At 51.9% G+C, this 15,037-nt stretch overlaps 3 protein-coding genes and 1 long non-coding RNA gene across 5 annotated transcripts; all 4 read left to right on the forward strand.

Moving 5' to 3' along the window:
- Positions 1 to 909: 909 nt before the first annotated feature.
- Positions 910 to 2,491, forward strand: rnasekb (ribonuclease, RNase K b). Its single transcript, XM_019891976.1, has 3 exons — positions 910 to 1,177; positions 1,829 to 1,911; positions 2,086 to 2,491. The coding sequence occupies exons 1-3, from the start codon at positions 1,100 to 1,102 to the stop codon at positions 2,228 to 2,230; spliced, it is 306 nt and encodes a 101-aa protein (XP_019747535.1). The 5' UTR covers positions 910 to 1,099; the 3' UTR covers positions 2,231 to 2,491.
- Positions 2,492 to 3,044: 553 nt separating this feature from the next.
- LOC109528904 (chromatin complexes subunit BAP18-like) lies at positions 3,045 to 6,016 on the forward strand. Its single transcript, XM_019891975.1, is given in 7 exon segments — positions 3,045 to 3,397; positions 4,275 to 4,369; positions 4,444 to 4,545; positions 4,670 to 4,759; positions 4,761 to 4,834; positions 5,144 to 5,233; positions 5,839 to 6,016. Coding segments are annotated over 7 exon segments (537 nt in total). The 5' UTR covers positions 3,045 to 3,376; the 3' UTR covers positions 5,904 to 6,016.
- A 1,209-nt stretch (positions 6,017 to 7,225) lies between these two features.
- LOC109528909 (uncharacterized) lies at positions 7,226 to 7,582 on the forward strand. Its single transcript, XR_002170745.1, has 2 exons — positions 7,226 to 7,334; positions 7,444 to 7,582. It is a non-coding gene; the product is annotated as an uncharacterized LOC109528909 (long non-coding RNA).
- A 3,183-nt stretch (positions 7,583 to 10,765) lies between these two features.
- On the forward strand, positions 10,766 to 12,679 carry ovca2 (OVCA2 serine hydrolase domain containing). Of its 2 annotated transcripts, XM_019891915.1 has the most exons (4): positions 10,766 to 10,782; positions 10,901 to 11,186; positions 12,046 to 12,358; positions 12,437 to 12,679. In XM_019891915.1, exons 2-4 carry the CDS (start codon positions 11,051 to 11,053, stop codon positions 12,633 to 12,635), a joined length of 648 nt encoding a protein of 215 aa, XP_019747474.1. In that variant the 5' UTR covers positions 10,766 to 10,782; positions 10,901 to 11,050; the 3' UTR covers positions 12,636 to 12,679. The 2 variants fall into 2 exon arrangements, with proteins under 2 accessions (XP_019747474.1, XP_019747473.1); XM_019891914.1 differs by lacking the exon at positions 10,766 to 10,782 and having other exon boundaries at positions 10,812 to 11,186.
- Positions 12,680 to 15,037: the final 2,358 nt, after the last annotated feature.

Genomic DNA, 15,037 nt, shown 5'->3' on the forward strand with positions numbered 1-15,037 from the left:
GCGGAAAAACAAAACGTTTACTGTTGGGAGGCTTTGGATGATTCAAAGTTATTGGAGGTGTCTCAACAATTACTCGGTTATCAAAATAAGGGATGAATTTGATAATTCCACCTGTGGAACGAACGTTTTTCTGTCATTGAAGACTTGTACCAAAGTTGGGAGAAACCAATGTCATTGAGTTCTCGTTTTTCTTCGTTTGGTTGACACCAAGACAGTGAAATGTGTTTTTGATCCACTCGCCTGACTTGTGCGCAGGTAATGTGGGATCGGTTCCCTCTCGGTGTGGGTGTGAATGGTTGGTTGTCCACATGTGCCCTGCGACTTACTGGCTGGCGACCAGTTCAGGGTCTCGTCGGCCTTCCGCACAAAATCAGCTGGGACAAGCTCCAGCAATTTCCCGCGAGCCTGTTGCGGACAAATGAATTGATGTGTAAAATATTTTTACAGGCGACAAGGGTGTATTTCACGGGTCAAGGTTTCTTTTTATTTGGAAGTTTTCTTTTTGCGGAAAACGCGCATATTTTTAAGATTTTTTGTTTTGGTCACATTTTGTCTTATGTTAAGAGTTGAAATTGTATTTTATTTTCACAAAAAAAGTTTTATTTTGGGCGTGAAAAACGTTTGTTACAAAAAAAAGTACTTTGGCGTCACACGTGTTTTTGAAGAAGTAATACAATCGCATGTGCTGGTGAAAGACAACTGAAAGAAATAAAAAAAATGTTACTGATAAATCTGAGAATTCATCTTCACTATATTAAAAGGAATTATTACTAACACGCTGAATGCCATGTCAAGATGTTTGTACGAAGAGGGAAGGAAATCATCGAAATGAAAGCAAACGAACAGGCGAACAGAACGCGCTTTGACTGATCCACACTTCCGACCAGTAGGTGGCGGTAATGCGCCACCAACAAGGAAAAGGAAGAAGTCGGTGCTGGCCGAAATCAGCTGACACGAAACCAGCGTCGGCTCGTCGGTGCCCGGCAGTCGTGCTTCCTCCTGTGGCGGCGGCTTGAGTTCTCCTCGAAGACCCACAAAAAAAGGAACACTCGTCGTCGGGGTGGTGGTGGCGGCGGCGTGTGACTGCTGAGCGCGAAGGATGCCGTCGTTGCTATTCTGCGGGCCCAAAATGGCCGCGTGCGGTATGGTCATCAGCATTTGGGGAGTCATCATGTTGGTAAGAACACAAAGATGTTTTGATTTGCTGCCTGCAACATTCTCCTTCTTCCGAGTCGTATTGTGGCGATAAATGTGTCGGCCGACGTTCGTTCAACTGCGGAGTGTCGAACGTGAGACGGAGCCCAAGCGTAACAGAATCACCAGAAACAATCGCAACGTTTGTTCCCTTCCTCGTGAAATTGTCGCAAAAGGGCAACAAACGAGGATGAGTGGTTCACAGATCACGTGATGGAACAAAATAGCTTCACGTGACTTTTCAGAACAGGAAGGAATAAAAGGACAGCACAAATCGAGAAACGCTTCGGCGGCAATCACATCGTTTTGATCGGTGATGATTTTGCTCGCATCCACGAAAGAGATATTTTGGTGACAATTTTGAGGGAGATTTGAGCGTTTTGTCAAGCAAATGCACCGTTTTGTTAATTATCACGTGACTGAGGAACATTTAGCTTACATTTGAATGCGAATTGAGCATTTTGTGAAGAATTCCGAAGCCAGTAGCAAGCAGGTCGGCATTCATTGCAAATGAGAACCTGTTCCCAATTTCCTGACATGGAGCAATAAAGTGGCACATTTTGTTGACAACTGCGAGGGGGCCAAGAAAGCTTTGGTTGCTCATTTGTGGCTGTGCTGTTTGTTGCGGCTGCAGGCGATGCTGGGAATCTTCTTCAGCGCCAAATCGGCCGTGCTCATCGAGGACGTCCCGTTTACAGAGGAGGACATCCGCAACGAGTCAGTGCTGCCTGCCAGGCTCCTTCTTCTTCTTCTTCTTCTCCCAGTTTGCCGCTCTGACGCACGTCTATTTCCGCCGAGATCTTTAGTCAGCAATTTAGAAAGGCGCAACGTGTAGGAAGCCCGTTTGGCCTTGCAACAGGAAGTGATGTCGTTGCGTCTGTCTTCCCACAGTCAACACCCTCCTCAGAACATCTACGGTCTCTACAGCCAAGTGGGCATCAACTGCTTCATCGCGGCCGCCGTCTACGTGGCGGTGGGCGCCGTGTCGCTGTGCCAGGTTCGACTCAACAAGCGGCAGGAGTACATGGTGACCTAAGATGGCTGCTCCCCACCCCCAAAACCCCTACAGACCTGTTATTTATTTTGCCTTGAAACCTTGCGTGCTCACGTTGTCAACTTCCCATTCCACAAGTACAAACGTGTGATAGCAAGTATGGATATCCATATAAAAGTCCCGTGAATGTGTTTTTGTGTAGAAATAAAAATGACAAATCTGTTGGCACCAAATTCCACAAAGTTTGGACATTTTGGAATAAAAGCTGAGATGATGCCTCCACACAGCATTCGTGAGGCCCAATTGCAACTTGTTTCTTCGGCAGACAAGTGTTTTCTTCCTCATAATTAAATTTGAAATGCCAGTTTAAAGGGGTTTTTCAAAGATTCAATGTGTGTGTGTGAGAGAGAGAGAGAGAGAATGTGCTAATTTTTTCAAATACAAATGAGCTGCGTGAGGCAGCAAATGTTATAAACCTTCTCCATGTCAAAAGTTGGAACATTTTAAAAGATTGGGCTCTCTTCAGTGTTGACAATGATGCGACGTTCAGGGTTGAAAGCGAGCCCAAGCCTCGTCCCCCAGAGCCCCTATCCAGCTGTTTTCAATGTTTTTCCACCTCCAACACACCAGATTTAAAGGATCAGAATCGTCATCAGGCTTCTCCAAAGCATGCTCATCATTTAAATCAGCTGCCTTGGAGGACGGGAACCTTTCAGACCGGCAGGATTTGGGGCCGCTGACTGCTATGTCGGGTCCGGCGTCGTCTCTGGCCAACTCGACGGTGATGACGCGCATTGGTAACACGGCGACCAATGGAAAACCTCGAATCAAGACGCCCCGCCTTTCCGGATGACGACTAACCAATGGCGTTCGCAGTTTGCCAATCCGCCCAGACAGCCGCCTCGCTTTGTTTGACTTGTTTCTTTCTGCTAACTTGACTCGAGAAGCTCTTGGAGCTTTTTTTTTGCGTTGCCAAATGCTGTTTAACTAAACTTGACCTTCAGTCGGCGAGTTTTTTTTTTTAGAGCGATGTAAGGAGCTTCTCCATGGAAACCGCTAATTAGCGGCAGCCAGCCACCGCCAGTCCGACTAATGTTAGCTACATAGCAGCGCTAGCTCGCTCGTATTTTTGTTTGTATTGACCAGAAACAAGTCGGCAAAAAGGAAGAGCTGTTGACTTTTGTCGACATGACGTCTGCTTCTGCGAAGGTAAATGAACAATTAGGCAACAGGGACTGTTAGCGGGCTGCTTTTCAAAAGGCTTTGATGCTTTTTCTTTATGCGGGAGGAGGGGGTGGAATCGAAGATTTTGTCCAAAATGAGAAAAGTCCAATTAAAAAAAAATCTGACGGTGAGAGAGAGAACATCACGGCTTCTTCATCGTGAGCCAAATGCTACATTCGCATCAACAAAATGGCTCAGTTGCATCGTGTTAGCAATGGTCGATAGTATTTTGTCCTCCCAGACCGATACCAAGTATTCACTCGTTCATTACCCACCGATACCAAGTACCGATACCTCTAGGACTCTTAATGGATACAATTTCCTTCAACACAATGATGATAACTTGTGAGCAAAGACTTTTTCTTCCTGCTCCAGATGATGATTTTCCGTATGTGTGAGTCTGCCGCAGTACTGCGCCAACCGCTGCAGAGGAGGATTTTAACTCCTTTATTTATTTATTTATTCATTCATTTATTCATTCATTCAATGATTTATTTATTTATTTATTTTACCTTAAGTATCAGTGGCTGGTAATGGCAGCCTCCCTCCCAACCTTACAATGTTGGCCTGGGATTAGTACTCGCCCTATCCTTAATCGCAATTGTGCCCAACAAGTTGAGTTCAAAATGTTGCATTCGCATCTCGACTGTTGAAAAGATGCATTCACATCACAAGTGTTATTGGAGCGATGCATTGGATTCACAGTACAGTTGTTTCATTTGCATTGTCATTGTCAATGAAATGTTGCATCCGCATTCGGGTTGTTTTCAAATACTTTCTTTGCGAGCACAAAGTTGGACTCGGCTCGTCATTGTCACCAAGATGTTGCCTTTGCGCGACTGCTGGGCAAATTCTCTGGCAGGTGGGGGAGATCTTCTCGGCGGCAGGGGCGGCGTTCAGCAAACTGGGCGAGCTGACCATGCAGCTGCACCCGGTGTCCGACAGCAGCCCCGCAGGGTGGGCGCGGCCGCCGACGTCGCCGATGGCTACGCTAAGATGAACTCAGGCGGCTAATCGCTGGTTACGTTCAGGGCCAAATGGACGGAGACGGAGATCGAGATGCTGCGCTTGGCCGTGCGGCGATTTGGCGACGACCTCAACAGCATCAGCAGCGTCATTAAAGATCGCACCGTGTACGTACGCAAAAGTGTCCGGCGTCGCGGATGGCGACGTGTACCTTCCAGATGATCAACCTGCCTTTTTCCTTACCCTTAAGATGACAGTGATCAGATCAGGTTTGTTTTTGTCCCGCGGCAGCGCTCAGATCAAGAGCACGGTCAAGAGGAAGTTGTACGAGGACAGCAGGGTGCCGCTCGCCGTCGACTCGCTCAAGAAGAGCGCCAAGAAGGCCGCCGCCCCTGCCCCCGCCCCCGAAGAGCGCCGCCTCCCTGGCGCCGCCCATCAAGAAGCAGAAGACGGCAGGTACGCCTCCCGTCCGCCAAAATGCCCGGCGTTCTTTCTTGCTGTTCCCCCCCCCCGGCCCCCTTCAACAAAATGCTGCCTTCAGCTCACGATTGCTAGCAAAATACTGGAATCACATCACTCTTGCCAAGGCATCTCCCGTTTGTGGAGTCATCAACAAAACGGTTGTTGCCCCAATGTTTATTTGGACGCCAGTTGCCAAGCAAATGCTGTGTGAACAAACTCATTTGGACAACGGGGTTGGAAAAAGTCACTGAGTGAGTCTCGTCGCTTTCTTGCTTGCACCCGTCGCCCCTTTGCTGCCGGCAGACGTGACGCTGAGCGCGCTCAACGACTCGGACGTCAACAGCGACTTGGTGGACATGGACGGGCTCGGCAAGAAGCTCAACTTCGACCAAGGTCAGCTTCGTTCGGCCGCGCGCCGTTTTTTTGGGTTCCGACCACAACTGACAAAAGTCTTCATCCAAAGTCACGCCGAGGTTTAATGCCTACCGCGGTTGAGGAAATGAAGCCTGCGGAGCATGGAGGATTAGGTTCTGTTACGCGCACAGCCAATCCGTCGCGAGCGTTCCTGGCGGCGCGATTGGAGTCAAGTCAATGCGGTTCTCACGGCGGATGGTGCGTTTGGAGCGACGGGAAGCGTGCACGGGCGCCTTCTGAAGTGAAGGAAGCGCTACGGGGAGCACCCAATTTGTCCTGGATGGAAGAAAAACCCGTTCAAGCTTCCTTCCGAATCAAACAGCGCCGGTGTATTTGAGGGCCGGTTCGTCGCGCCGCCCCCCTTTGCCAAGGCGACAGGGAGGGCCAAAGAGCCAGCGGGCAGTTGCAGGCGGCCGCTCCGCTCGCTCGTCTCGTCATCTGGAGGCGGGCGCTCGGCTTCCGCCCGGCCTGGGGTTGTCTTGCGAGCGCCGGGTTTTGTCGCGCGGCGCCGTCCCAGCGAAAGCGACTTGACTTTGGGCATCCCGATGGCTGCTCGCCGTGACTTTATCTGTGGTTCTCCGCAGAAAATCTCAACCTGGACTCCAGCCTCATCATCAACCCCGGAGACCTCCCGCTGCTCTCCCGCTGACCGGCCGGTTGTTGGCCGACCTTGACTACGGAGGAGGAGAAGGAGGGCGGGGGCCCCTGATTCGGACTAGCCACCAATTGGCATTCGTGCTCGCTTTGCTCCCAATATGTTGAAACCAAAGGGGCGTTCACACGGCACACATTTGCTCCGGCGCTACACCGATGTATTTTGTTGCGATATATTTTACATCGGAGCAAATTTTGCGGAGCGGTCACACGTACAAAGCCGCTGAGCGTGTTAGCACCGGCGCGGCTCCAGTTGCGGTCACGCGGCAGTTTCTGCAGCGGAGCAAAGCGACAGAAAACAAATGAGCCGTCGTCTTGGTTCTTTTTAAAACTTATACACAACTCAAGCAACTACTGCACAGGCACGTCCTTCTCCTTCTCGGTCTCCGTGCCTTCATCTCGAGAGTGACCGTCCCCGAAAACGGAAATCAACGATGACTTCAATGACACTCAGAAAAGCAAAGGTGTAATGCGCCAAACTGAAAATCAAGAGAGGAAATCACAAAATAACGCGACGCTCCATGGGCTTTGTTCAGACTTTGGCGCGGTGCTTTGCAAACAGGGCTCCGCGGAATCGTCTGCCACTAAACATTGCTTCACCAAACCAACGCTTGAGTTTTCGGCACATTCGAAGATATAAAAATCAAGTGCTTGTTCCAGCGCTCAACTTTTGGCTGCAAATCGATCTCGAAAAATAATTTCAGTCTTGAGCTCAATGAATTCCAAGAAAATCTCTTTGTTCTTGTAAAGATGACAACTTTTTTTTCTGAAAAAAATAAATGAATTTTATTCTCTCATTACAAGAAAAAATATAGAATTTTTTTTGGGTGAGAACACTCGGAACTTCTGGGACATTTGGGGGATACACAATGTTTGATTGGTGGGGAACCCCCCCCCCCCCAAAAAAAAAATTCTCCTCGGAAAAGATCCCGACCCCAAAACGCTTGACTGTTGCTGTACACGGTAACAAAAAAAAAAAACAAAGAAAAAGCAAAGTCCTGACGGGGAGCACCCGCTCGCTTGGGTGCGACCAGGCCGGTGACCGCCGACAAAGATCGAAGATGGCGGTCCTTGCTGGAAACGAGCGTTGCGGCGTGCTGCAAATTTCCCCGGCAAGTAGCCACTTCCAGGTTTGGCTCCGACGCCGCGCCTTCCTGGTCCCTCCCCATGTGTGACATCCTCCTCATCGCAGGACGCCGGCGGTTCAAGAAGAGGTAAGACTTGCGAGGCGGCGGAGGCGGGCTTAACGCGGCGGCAGAGCGGTGAATGGGGTGAAAGTGGGCGGGGGCGACGGGGGGCCGCAGCCGGGGGCGGTCCCTGCGGCCGAGGCGCTGCGGGCGCACACGTAAAAAGCAAGTCAGAAGTGATACCGATTACGTTTGGCATTTCCTGAACATGTATGGTGACACCCTCCCGTTTATTGTGTGTGTGTGTTTGTGAGGGGGTCACACTCTGCAATGCAAGTAGGCCACGGAAGTTTGTTTTCGTCGATTTATCTTTTGGTGCTCGTTTAATAGTCGAGCGGAGTTTTTCAGGCCGTTGCTTGTTCATGGCGTAGGACGGAAAAACGGGCGGGGGTAGAAAGTCAAAAGGATGTCAGCCGAGAGCGGAGCGTGGCCATTAGTCATCACCTGAGCGCATATCGACTGCGGTGGGCGGGGTCTAACACGCCGGTCACAAAAAGCTTCTTGGGGGGACCGTCTGACTCCGCCCCTCCTGAGAGACCATGTCAAGAGAGAAGAGTGAGCACTCAAACGGCTGTCAATGCAGTCCTACCTTGACTTGGGACTTTCATTGGTTACGTGAGCCAACTCGTGAGCCCGCTCGCTTCAAATCCCGAGTCGCTTTTGCCCATCGGAATCTCTTCCGGACAGCTTTCTGCTTTGTTTTTCCAACAAGGGGAAATAGCACTGGGTTGGATCAAAACCAGGGCTGCGGCCAACTACTTAAATGATCGAGTTATTTATCCCCCCCCCCACCCCCCTTTCATCAATGAAATCGGACAAAATAAAAACAACAGAAAATTCACCAACTGGCGGGGGGGGGGGTGATTATTGGACTGCTTTTCTGGAGAATGGAAGAAATTCCAAAACATTTACTGTGAAGAGGCTGAAAATGTGGACACTGATGTTTGTAAATGACTCATCGATGATGGAAATGATTGATTTGATAATCAATTAGTATTTGCCAAAAGCCCAACAAAACCCAGGATGTTGGGTGTCTGTGTTTCAGGGGTCTGGCCAAGTGACTGCAGGAGCTGCCGTCAGTCGGACGGACCGCTTCATCGGCGCGTGAGCGACCGGGCGTGAGTTGTGGTTGACAACAGTCTTTTTTTTCCCCTTCAAATGTTGGCTCGTTAACCCCCCTCCACCCAAAAGGAAAAAAAAAATTTTTTTTGTGTCTCTAAAAATGCTGTCTCTAAAAATTTTGGATTGATGGAAAGATAGAAACCTTTTCGCTTGAGCGGCATCAAGGGGGGCCATCTGATGTTGGCGCCGCTGGACACTCTGCGAGTTGACAGACGGGAAAGAAATGTCATGAGTTGGAGAGAAAAAGAGGACATTTGCAAGAGTCGGGGGGTCGGAGAGGGAAAAGGTGAGTCTCACCTTTGTAAGTAATTGTCGCCCGACCTCCTGGCAGAACTCGGCGAGGAGTTTGGCGTCACGCCGCTTTCCTGCCAGCCAAACCACTGAGGAGGACACAAAGGCAAAGGCGAGCGTCAGCAAAAGCGTGAGCGCGGGCACCGCCGTAAAAGCCAAAGGCCACCTCGGCTGGCGGCGGCCGTTGCCACTGGCTGCTGGGCGGAGCCGGGAGCTGACAGGAAACGCTGGAAGGCAAACGGAAAGCGTGAGCGTCAACGGCCGCGAACGGCCGCGGCCGGCCGGGCCCGGCGCCACCTGAGTCTGGGAGGCGGGGACTCCTGGAGCGACGCCTCCATGTTGTCCTCCTGCACACAGGCGCACGCATGCACGTCACGTTGACTGCGGCCGGACGGGACGTAGGCGGGCAAAATCAAAGCTTGCCCTTGTTTTTTGCAAACCAAAGCACCTTTTGCAGAATAAATACACGGGCACGTCGTTGAAAAAGAAAATACATTGCTCCATCTTCTGATCAAATCGGAGAAAGCGTTTTTTAATTTTTTTTTTAACCCCCCCCAAACCCTGATCGTTAAGAGTGCAAATGAAGCATTTTCAACTTTGAAAAGAAAAAAAAATCCTCCTGACCGACCTGTGACGGACAGCTGCAGTTGACGGACACTCGCCTTTGTCTCTGCGAAACGACGGAACTGCACATGGCCATCCTCTCGCTGATGGACACAAACACAAAAATGACACTCGACAATCTTGGCGTCTCGATAGCGAACAGCTCGACGCGCAACCGTTCACCCATTAGGAGACATCACACAAGCGAACGTTGGTCTCGCAAAGCGGGAATGCGAGCGCTAACCTCGGGAAATGACGGTGGACGCCGATGTTGGTGCCAAGGAGGTGAAATCACAAGCCGGTTCAATTAGTTTTCAGTTGACTCGAAAGGGGCGGATTGATAAGGAAAAATACTTGCAAATTCTCCTCTCTCAGTGATGGAAAAAGACAATTTGCAAGGAAAAAGAAAAGCGACGCACACGATTTGGCTTTGCGGGCCGCATCTGGCCCCCAGGCCTTGCGTTTGGCGCTACAGACCACATGAGTAAACATGTCTTTAGCGTCCTGAAAAAAAAATGAAATTGAAACGAAAGGGTATATTTGCTTTTCGCGTGTCCAGCGAAGAAGAGAAGAACTAAATCGTGACTCCTGAGGGTTCATTCCGGCCTGCGGTAGCACTAACCTGACATTCGTAATCATGGGGGCGCTGATGGACCTGCGTAAAGCCCCCGCAGCTGCGCCTGCGCACTGGTCCACTTCCATCCGCTCCATCGCGCCAGGCAGAGCCGATCAGCGAAGCCTCCCAGGCGGCCAATGGCTCTATTCGAGACCGCTAGAAGCCCGACCCGCAGGCCTCGACCGCTTTGAACGCCGGTCCGAACGGCGTCGCGGCCTTCGTCCTACCGCATCGCCCTCTCGAAAAACAACCCCCCCCGCCCCCCTCAAAAAGACGACCCAGTTCCGATCCGACGACGGTTCCGAGCGTCAGTCAAAATCCACAAATGATCGAAGTTGGAGGCCGAGAAACAGATCTCAAAAGTGTGCCCAATCCCGCAAAAACAGCCGAGCAAAATTGGATCCGGACATGACGCGTAAAAAGTCAACAGGACGGCTCCAACTTTGTCCTGGAGTTGGCACAAACTTGGTCCGCTTTTGGAAAGGCGGAGAGGCGCTGAGTCGGTGTCGCCAAGCCGCCGTGAAGCGGCCCAAGGGTACCGTCCCCGGGGGCCCAGTCGCTCGCGCGAGCCGCCCGACGTGCGGCCGACGCGTTTCCACAACACGTTGGACGGCTCCGCGGCCGCAAGCAACTTTCACGCAACCTTGACGTCGAATGGGGAGGGCGGAAAAAAACAACATCTCCCCCCCCCCCCCTCCTCAGTACGTAGCTGAGGCAAGCTATCAGCGACCTCTTGTGCTTGCATGGAAAACTGCAGAACGAGCGCTGGAAAGTTTGACGCATCTACTTTTTGAGGGAAACCCCCCCCCCCCCTCTGAGATCATACGAATTCACATCCCCTAAATGCTTTAGGGTCATAAACTTGGTCTCATCCCGTTGTTCCCCTTGGTATATGTTCATAAGCGCAATTGTGTGTTTGTGCGCCATTATGTGTTTGTGAGAAGGTTTTATTTGGTTCCATGGGTTTGTGAGCGAACGGAGGTGTGCACGGTCGGCGCTACATATGGCCCAAAGGGAAAAAAAAGAAACGCAAGTCAAGGACGGACAGTCGAAAAGTATTTCTACTTGATTACTTCGCTTCTTCTTTCCCCTGGAAACGAGCAGCTACTAGTTAGCTAGTGAGCTAGTGGCTCTGATTGTGTGTGTGCGTGCGTGCGTGTGTGTGCGCGTTAGTTCTTCATCGTGTGACCAGTGGAGGGCAGCATTATACTTCACGCAGCTCGTGCGTTCCTTATGAGGAGGAAGAAAGAAGTAGAAGAAGAAGAAGCGGCGGCCCAAACAAAGCTAGTCAGATAGCTCCGGTGACCTCCCGGAACTGCGCCCATGGCACCTTTGCGAGTGCTGTGCGTCCACGGCTACCGGCAGAGCGGCGCCTCGTTCCGGGAGAAGACGGGCGCCCTCAGGAAGCTCCTCAAGACCAAAGTCCACTTGGTGTACGTGGACGCACCGCACTTGCTCGGTGAGCTCAACATCAATTCACTTCAAAGATTAGCTGGCCTTCTTCCAAACTCGAGTGAAGTCGTCATGAAACATTACGAAATTGCTTAAACAACGTTTTTTTCCTTTTTCAAGTATGCGCAATTGCTTAAATATATCCGTAAAATGCCGTTTTTCCCGACGAAACAAAATTGGAAGAGGGGAGGCGCAGTTGATTGAATGGCCACTAGATGGCGAAAATGTGTTTCCTGACCCTGTCACCTCACTTCCGTGATGTCGAGCGGTTGAGTTGCTTCGATTTACTAAACCGAAACGTGAATGAGGATTATTGAACTCAACATTTGTGTTTTTCTTCAAAGAAATACTGAAAATCCCAACGTAGTGGTTAGGGAGTATTTGACGAATTGTTCCAGCACTCGAGTTCACTGCATCGTCAACGAAGGCCGCAACTAACAACTATTTCAAGAAGGCTTTTATGACAATTCATCTGTGAATCCGATTGAATCAAACATGCCGTAATCTCCATCCCACTATTCAAAAAGAGAGCACGATGTCAAATTGACAATTCCGAAAATGCCAAAGCATGAAAGAAGTATGATTCATTTCTCAGTTAGGTCAGAAAATTGGCAGAGATTTTCCATCGTTGTTTTCCAGACGAAAAACATGCAGAGCTGTGAAAGTGTCTCAGTTGGAGGAAAGACAAACAGAATCGGTCTCCTTTTATGGAGGACGACTTTGAATGCGTTCAGCGTGACCAACCTGAACTTGAGCAGGTCTCCAGTTAATTGATTAATCTGATCATTGATCAATTGTGCTTTACACCTGGAGATTTCCGCGACCGTCAAGGACTAACGTAAATTGTTGTCGCTGCCGCGCCGCAGCCCAAGAGAGCGTCGGCGGCACTTGTGACGGGGACCGGGAGTACCGAGGCTGGTGGTTCTCGGACCCGGCCGCCCGGACCTTCAGCGCGCAGCAACGCTGCGACGAGAGCGCGGGCCTGGACGAGAGCGTGGCGGCGCTGCGCCGGGCGGTGCGGGATGACGGCCCATTCGACGGCGTCCTGGGTTTCAGCCAAGGCGCCGCTTTGGTGGCCATGCTGTGCGCGCTGCAGGAGTCCCAAGCCGAGCCGGACTTCGGCTTCCGCTTCGCCATCCTGGTCGCCGGCTTCCGCAGCGCCTGCGCGGAGCACCTCAGGTCAGGCCGGCCGGATCCCTCCCGAGTTGCCCGGGCCCCGCCGCCTCAACCTTGTCGCGCTTTGCGCCCCTTCCTCAGGTTCTACTCGGCGCCGCTGCAGATGCCGTCCATGCACGTGTTCGGCCTGGCGGACGGCGTGATTCCCGCCGACATGAGCCGGGATCTCCTCCCCGTCTTCCGAGACCCGCACGTGCTCACGCATCCCGGCGGACATTTTGTCCCGGCCACCTCCGCTCACAGACAAAACTACCGGGACTTTCTGGAGCGCTTCCAGTGACGGCGGACGCCGAGGAGATGCGCAATAAATGATGTGAAATCTCAGCTCCTCCTTGAAATGCTGCTAAGTGTCACCACTGCCAGCCCGTTGTCATTTGAAACGTCAAGCTGAAGCCTCCGTTTGAAGTCTGGCAAAACGTCCGTGACGAGCATTCGCTTCAAGTCCAATCGGCGCTAATGCCAAGCGTCCGTCTTACTTTACTTTCAATCTTCACTAAGACCCGTCCGTTTGCGTTTGAAATATCAGTATGTGGCCCTTTTAAAGCTAAACCGCAGCAGCAAGTGGCCATCGGAGGTCCAATCCCGAGATAGGCAGTCCAAATACCACAGAGGAGAAACATGGCTCATTCGAGTTTCCATCTTAACGGGAAACCTCACTGATAAGCTTCCATTTGTAGTCGAGCAAGCATTCGTAAAAAGTCCAAGCAACGGGGGGCGGGGCCTACGCGGGTCCAATTTTAGCAACAAGGAGCCAATTTCAAGTGCAGTCAATCCCCATCAAAAGTTTCCATTTGAAGTCCCAACCTCAGCGACGTGGATGAATGGAGCCAACATGGCCTCCGTGGCGGGCTCCTCCTCCTCCTCTTGTGTTGCCATGACGGCCCTCCCGCATGCGCGCGCGAGGGCTCTCTATGGTGAGTCACTTTGGCCATGCTGAGAAGATGACACGTGTGTTTTTGAACATTTCCAGATGTTGGCGCGCACTTGCCTCCAAACTTTGTTCCCGCCCACCGTTGGCAGTTGACTCGGTCGGCATCCCGTGTTTGGGGTCGAGCAGTCGCTGCGTTCGCCGAGCGGCGGCTGGTTGACACCGCCCCTCCTCTCGCAAAGCTCCTCTGACACGACAGGCCGCTGCGTAGGTTTGACGCTCGTCTTGTGCCAAACGCGTTCACCCAATCGGCCTGCTCGCTCCCGATCATCCGTTCGGTTTACCAGCACTCGGAATGAGTTGGACGGCCACAACAATCGCAATCAACCCGCCACTCAATACGACCCCCCCCCCCCCCCCTCCCAAAAAAACAATCGACAAAAAACATCTGATTGCGTGTTTTTGTGGCCATCTTCTCCCGCCCCCTGTTGGCCGTCTCACTTTTTCCGCCGTCCGGACCAAACAAACGAGGGTGAGGGAGCGGAATGATCACACCCCAGACGTGTCGTTGGTTGTTTTCGTGATGGGGCCTCCGTCGTCATGGAGACGGAACGGGAGGCGGGGCCACACCTCATGCCGATATAAAAAAACGTCGCAGAGCCACAAAAAGTGGATTTTGATCCTGGAAACTTTTGAGAGAACGACTCCCTCCCCCCCGCAGAAGGAAACGGAAAAACGGAAGAACCTTGATGGACTTGGACTTGACCCCGTTTGTACGTGCGGGAAGCGCAGCTCCCTCGCGAGAGCCAAGTTGTTGTCGTTGCGCCGCCGCTCCAAGTCCCCCGCAGCACGAGGAGTCTTCCGGGGCGATGTCGCGCAGGTTCAAGTGCAGCCGGTGCGCTCGGATGGTCGCCTGGGTGGACGGCTGCGCCTTTGCAAGTAACCGTTATTTGACTCATCAGTTCTTCTGGTCACGATTTTGTCAATTCATTGACGAATCAGCTTTAACACCCCCCCCCCCAAAAAAAAAAGAATACTGGGCTTTTGCCGTCCATCCCTTGATTCACAAACAGGACGCGATTTCCCATTGAGAGTGCTGAAAAGTCTGGCCCTGTTTGGGAAAAGGGCTGCGCCTTTTCTTTGGTTTTGTTTTGCTCGCAAAGTCAAAGCAGATGTTTGCAAAGTTCTCCTTCTCCAAGACGCTCACTCAGACGCCACAAACGTTGCGCTCTCCGCAGCCTCCCATTGGGAACACGCTTGGACAAGGCCTCAAAAATCAGTCCTCATGATCCTTTCCAATGAATGAGTTGAGTTAAGCGGACGAATTGCCGCACGTCCGGTGGGTCGTTGTCCTTGAATGTCACACGTTTGCCGGGTTGAAAGTGACCTCAGCGGCGGCACACCTGGCAGGAGATCCTGGTGGCGGTGGTCTTCGCGCCTATTCTCCATCCCGTCGGTGCGCGTGTAGAAGTGCGAATGATGTAATTGTCTGCGTTTATGCCCGTTAGTGCGGCGGGTCATCCCTGAACAGTAAGAGTTCTATGTGCTGTCCCGTGTCCATTTGTCAGCCAGCACGTGAGCTTTTATTGTGCGAGGAGGCGGCGCCTCTGCCTCGCCACGCCCCTTGGAGCTCAACGCTGACCTTCCCGATTGCCACCCGAAGAGCGACCTCACACGGCGGCCCCTCCCTTCACATGAAAGTCCGACGTGACATCGCAAAACAGGCCGACGATTCTGAAGCGGGTCTCACAAACGACCGCGGCGGGCGACAAATGGCCCCGAGGCTTGACCCGCTGCGGCCGCCGAAGAACTTT

Source organism: Hippocampus comes, unplaced genomic scaffold (genome assembly GCF_001891065.2).
Source record: "Hippocampus comes isolate QL1 unplaced genomic scaffold, H_comes_QL1_v1.1 scaffold676, whole genome shotgun sequence".
In the NCBI taxonomy this organism is placed as follows: Eukaryota; Metazoa; Chordata; class Actinopteri; order Syngnathiformes; family Syngnathidae; genus Hippocampus; species Hippocampus comes.

Excerpts from the sequence above, each read along its gene's own strand:
- rnasekb (XM_019891976.1), top strand. The coding sequence starts at position 1,100 with ATGCCGTCGTTGCTATTCTGCGGGCCCAAAATGGCCGCGTGCGGTATG. Across the intron at positions 1,178-1,828 it reads TTTGGGGAGTCATCATGTTG|GCGATGCTGGGAATCTTCTT; the intron begins GTAAGAACACAA and ends TTGCGGCTGCAG. Across the intron at positions 1,912-2,085 it reads GAGGAGGACATCCGCAACGA|TCAACACCCTCCTCAGAACA; the intron begins GTCAGTGCTGCC and ends GTCTTCCCACAG.
- ovca2 (XM_019891915.1), top strand. The coding sequence starts at position 11,051 with ATGGCACCTTTGCGAGTGCTGTGCGTCCACGGCTACCGGCAGAGCGGC. Across the intron at positions 11,187-12,045 it reads GGACGCACCGCACTTGCTCG|CCCAAGAGAGCGTCGGCGGC; the intron begins GTGAGCTCAACA and ends GCCGCGCCGCAG. Across the intron at positions 12,359-12,436 it reads GCCTGCGCGGAGCACCTCAG|GTTCTACTCGGCGCCGCTGC; the intron begins GTCAGGCCGGCC and ends CCCCTTCCTCAG.